Source organism: Alexandromys fortis, unplaced genomic scaffold (assembly GCF_014885135.2).
Source record: "Alexandromys fortis isolate MF-2015 unplaced genomic scaffold, M_Fortis_MF-2015_v1.1 scaffold_25, whole genome shotgun sequence".
Lineage (NCBI taxonomy): Eukaryota > Metazoa > Chordata > Mammalia > Rodentia > Cricetidae > Alexandromys > Alexandromys fortis.
Genome location: NW_026067904.1, coordinates 14,150,136 through 14,155,589, shown reverse-complemented (window position 1 = coordinate 14,155,589; position 5,454 = coordinate 14,150,136). Strand labels below are relative to the sequence as shown.

Here is a 5,454-nt window from a genome sequence, read left to right as displayed (position 1 = left end):
GGAGAGGAGAGGAGAGGAGAGGAGAGGAGAGGAGAGGAGAGGAGAGGAGAAAGAGACAGAGAAGGGGGGAAGCAGAGAAGTGGGGAGAGAGGCAGAAGCGAAGCTGCCTCTCCGAGAGGAAGATGGAAAAAGAGAGCTAGCTCAGGCCGGAAGCTGAAGATCAGCCTGCCTCAGCGGATGGGGGAGGGAGTGGGCGTGGCTTGTCTCTTAAAGGGACCAAAACCACAACACTCTGAATCTGCAACTAGGCTGGCCTTCAACTTGTGTGATCTTCCTCTGAGTTTAGGCTGGTCCCCATTTACTTCTTTCCCCCTCTCCCTCCTCCCTTTCTCCCTCCCTCCTTCCCTCCCTAGCTCAGATTATGTCCTAGGATTCCTAACTGCCTTCCCTAACTTCATTCAGCAAAATGGTAAAATGGTCCCAAACTGGTGTAGTTTTTGGTTTTGTTTCCATTAGGAAAGTATTCCCAGTTCTTCTCCAGGTTTCTTTGGACATGCACCACTGTTTTTCTGTTTGGTTTCTGGAAAGGGTCTTATATTGTAGCTTGGGCTATCCTAGAACTCTCATGTGTAGCCCAGGTTGACCGAAATCCTCTGTTTAAATCTCCCAGTACTGGGATTTTAAATTGTGTCCTTCTAATATGACAAAGGATGTACCCCTGTTTTTATTTCATTCCTCTTCTTTCTATCCCCTTTAGTTTAGTTTTTTTGTTTTTTTTTTTTTATTTGGAGGCTAGACTAGACTCATTAGATATTAAGCTGGGGATGACCTTGAACTTCCAATTTTCCTGCCTCCAACTCCCAAGTGCTAAGATTATAGATGTGTGCCACCATGCCCAACTTAAAACCTCGGGTCTTATTAAACTGAGTACTTCTGAGTCTCATTTCCAACTTCTGTAGAGTAAGGATTATCTGCTGGTACACAAGTCACATAAGCAGATTAACTGGCATGTTAATTTTTTAGTTGAACATTTGAACCATTTATAACAGGATACTGGTGGCTCATGCCTTTAATCCCAGCACTCAGGAGGCAGAGGCAGATAGATCTCTGTGGTTTGAGGCCAGTCTGGTCTACAGAGTGAGTTTCAGGACAACCATGGCTACACAGTGAAACCCTGTCTCAAAAACAAACAAATAAACAAATACCTTTGAACCATTTGTAATGAATACTCTTAAAAGAATATACTTTGAAGGCAGTACATGGTGGCTCTTATTCCTAGCACTTAGGAGGCAGAATCTATGAGCCAGCCTCATCTATATAGTGCATTCCAGAACAACCAAGACTACACAGTTAGACCCTTTCTCAAAAACAGACAAACAAAACAAGAATTACATTCAGTCAGGCCTAGTGATGTGTTCCTGTAACCCCAGGTAGATTATAGGAGTTAGAGATGTTAGTGAGAAAACTGAGGTTCCCTCTTCAGATTCTTCATCTCATTCATAAAAGGATTTAGATGTGGGGAGAAAGAAAAAAGACCCTTTTGAGTTAGGGTCCAGCATGTTCAGCAAGTAGTCACATGGCAGGAGCAGAGACTGAGAAAACCAGAGTATCAATCAATGAGGGTATGCCCAGAGTTATGGAAGGAGGGAGGGAGGGAGGGAGGGAGGGAGGGAGGGAGGAAGGAAGGAAGGAAGGAAGGAAGGAAGGGAGGAAGGAGAAAAGTTAACATTTTTCTGGGTAATCAGAAAAGTTGAGAAACCTGGGTGGGGTTTCTGAGAAGGAAAAGTATGTTTCTCATTAAGGAGATAGTTACTCCTCCCATCTTTTTAATCAAGGTTTAAGAAAGTCAGCCTGGCCTGGCAGTGGGGGCACACGCCTTTAATCCCAGCACTCTGGAGGCAGAGGCAAGCGGATCTCTGTGCGTTCGAGGCCAGCCTGGTCTACAAGAGCTAGTTCCAGGACAGGAACCAAAAAGCTACGGAGAAACCCTGTCTCGAAAATAAAAAAAAGAAAGAAAGAAAGAAAGAAAGAAAGAAAGAAAGAAAGAAAGAAAGAAAGAAAGAAAAAGAAAAGAAAGTCAGCCTGTCTGAGGTGATTGATAGGCCCAGCTGGATTGACTGTTTTGGGTGTCTGTGCAGAGCCATAGGCAGACCTTGGATTCTGGTCTTTTCACCTGGGAGCAGCTGAGTGGCCTTTACAAGCCCAGGTACTCCCACCTGAGACAGGGTCTCACTGTATGACTCTGGCTGGTCTGGAACCTGCTGTGTAGACCAGGCTGGCCTTGAACTCGCAGAACTGTTTGTCTCTGCCTCCTGAACGCTAGCATTAAAATCATGGAGTACCAAGCCTAGCTATTTTATTTTCAGTCGTGTGTCAGTGTCTGTAAAGGATGTGTGCCCACATGAGTGCAGGTGTCCTGGGAGGCCAGAAGACTTGGGTGCTGGGAATAGAATCAGGTCCTCTGGACGAGCAGTGTGAACTCAAGTGCTAAGCAGTATCTCCTGATGCATCCTCTGTCTGTTTTGAGTAGGTTCTGCCGATCCTGTATTGCGACCAGTATTAAAAATCATAAATGGACATGTCCATACTGCCGAGCATACCTTCCTTCGGAGGGAGTGCCAGCAACTGACATAGCCAAGAGAATGAAGTCAGAATACCAGAACTGTGCTGAGTGCGGGACCCTGGTGAGTAACACAACCCTCGTTCATGATTACAAGAAAAGTTTTCCAGGGGCGTTTTCATTCCACCTGCTCCATCTCTCTAGCTCCCCCACTTTGGGAACAGGATCTCATACTGTAACCCACGACGAACTTAAACGTGCCATCCTCCTGCCTCTGCTGTGGAAATGTCAGGATTACATGCATGCCCACCACCCAAGGCTTCCTGCATGCTAGGTGGCTGTTTACCCCAGCCCTCATTTTTACCTTTGATATAGAGACAGAGTCATTAAGTGACCTATGCCAGCTGTGAACTTACTCTGTAGCCCTATAGTAGCTTGCATTACAGGCTTGCCCCACCAGCCTTGTAAACACTAGTTAAGCAGGAGGGGGGTTTCAAGACAGGGTTTCTCAGTGTAATCTTGGCTGTCCTGGAACTAGCTCTGTAGACTAGGCTGGTCCCAAGCCCACAGAGATCTGCCTGCCTCTGCCTCCCAAGTGCTGAGACTAAAAGCATGCACCACCACCACCTGACAAACATTTTTTTTCAAAGTTGGAACTTTTACTTCGTTCATCTGTTTTCTTACCACCATCCAGAGCTGGAAAATAAAAAATGTTTAACCTGGATGGAATTTAAAGAAACATACGAAAAAATTCATGCCTTTAATCTCAGCACACCGAAGGCTGAAACAGGAGGATCTGCTGCATGTTCAAGGCAGTAGTTCTAGTCCAGCCAAGACACTGTAACAATGCACATGCCAGAACAACAAGGACAAATACCCAAAACAAAGGCAGTCCTTTCCAGGATGTGGTGGCGCACTCAGGAGGCAGAGGCCAGCCTGGGCTACAGAGCAAGTTCCAGGACAGCCAAGGCTACATAAAGAAGCCTGTCTGGAAAAAAAGAGAAAAGACGCAGGAGAGATGGCTCAGCGGTTAAGAGCACTGGCTGCTTGTCCAGAGGTCCTGAGTTCAATTCCAACACCCACATGGTGACTCACAACCACTTGTGATGAAATCTGGTGCCCTCTTTTGGCAAGTAGGTATGCAGGCAGAGCACTATATGTAATAAATAAATAATTTTTTTAAAAATCCAATCCTCAGCAGTTATTCTCACCCCTTGTCTGAGATCCTGGAAACCAACTGAACATCATCCTTCCTCTGTCCCTTAAGAAATTACTTCTGGCACTCGGGAGGCAGAGGCAGGCGGATCTCTGTGAGTTCGAGACCAGCCTGGTCTACAGAGCTAGTGCCAGCACAGGCTCCAAAGCCACAGAGAAACCCTGTCTCGAAAAAAAAAAAAAAAAAAAAAAAGAAATTACTTCTGACTGAGGGAGCAGGAAGATGCTAAATGGCCTTTCATTTTCCTAGCTCCTGAGAGTGATTGATTTGATTTGGTTCCCTGCACCCCTTTCTCAGGGCCCTTGTCTCCTGTTAGGCTCCCTTCCTGTTGCCATCTTTTCTGTTACCTGGAGAGCTGTATGGTCACACTCTCTGTGTCAGCCACTGCCAGGGCCCTTGAGGCAAGAACACAGGGGAGCTTGGCACCTCCTCTAACATAGCACCCAGCACCTACCCTCTAAGGCCTTGGTGCATTAAACAACTTTCATAAGATGGGCATGTTGGCACACACCTTTAAGCCCAGCTCTTCGAAATCAGAGGCAGGTGGATCTCCATGAGTTCGAGGCCAGCCTGGTCTGCAGAGCAAGTTCCAGGACAGCCACAGCAGTTACACAGAGAAACCCTGTCTCGAGAATCAAAAAAAAAATAAATAAATAAATAAAAATAAAAGGAAAAAATAAAGACATTTTTAAGTATAAGGCTCAAGGGGCTGGAGAGATGGCTCAGAGGTTAAGAGCATTGTCTGCTCTTCCAAAGGTCCTGAGTTCAATTCCCAGCAACCACATGGTGGCTCACAGCCATCTGTAATGGGGTCTGGTGCCCTCTTCTGGCCTGCAGGCATACACACAGACAGAATATTGTATACATAATAAATAAGTAAATATTTTTTTTTAAAAAAAAGTATAAGGCTCAATAATCTATTATTATGACCACCTGGCCAGAATTTATACATATCCTTTGGAGACAAGCATCCTGAGATCCAACACTAATTCTCTGTTTCTGGTTTTACACAAATTATTTGTCTGTTCTTATTAATCTATTTATTTTATGTGTGCGGGGGTTAGGGGACACACATAGACAACCTTACTTTGATTGTCTATCCTGGGTGGAACCCTCACCTGATTCTCATCTCTGGTAGCCGTCAGTCACGGGATTTTGGTTAATGTATGAGGAACTCTGTGCCCTCTCTTGCTTTCTAGACTGTTCTTCTGTCCAGGAGTGCTGCCTGTTTCTTTTACAGGTTTCAGCTTTGCATGCTTCACTGTGAGGCCCGCCCTCCTCTCCATGCAGCCTGGCCTTCGTATTTTTAGTTCCTCTCAAAACAACTTCTGAGATAGTCGTCTGCACATATTTTTCCTCTGTTTGGTTATCTGCAGTGTTAGAACACGCAAGAGGCTCGTTGTCTACCGTCTCTTGGATGGCATCTTACATAATGTTGTTTGTATCTCTGGATTATAAATTGTCAGGAGCCATTTCCCCCCTAAGAATCATTACAGGAATCACCCTAGGGAGTCTGCAGAGAACCTCACACCCATAATTGTGTTCTATTGAGAAAACCTGCCCCTCATCCAATTAACTGCTAATCTTAGCGGAACCCGCCTCACATTCCAGCTATCCAGGGAACCAGGTGTGGCTACTTGTGACTTCTGGCCTGCCCGTCCGAGTGTAGCCTGGCCTACGTGACCGGAACCACGCGGCGAGATCCCTTGCCCTGCCCCCCATTCCTTACCATATATAA

General features: G+C 45.8%; 1 protein-coding gene across 2 annotated transcripts in view; it reads left to right on the top strand.

The window, feature by feature from the left end:
• The window catches only part of Rnf125 (ring finger protein 125), a 27,530-nt gene that overhangs the window by 13,612 nt on the left and 8,464 nt on the right, over positions 1 to 5,454 (top strand). For both annotated transcript variants that reach the window (XM_050134925.1, XM_050134924.1), the window contains exon 2: positions 2,471 to 2,624. In XM_050134925.1, coding sequence (XP_049990882.1) covers positions 2,471 to 2,624 — 154 coding nt within the window. The remainder of the gene's footprint in view (positions 1 to 2,470; positions 2,625 to 5,454) is intronic.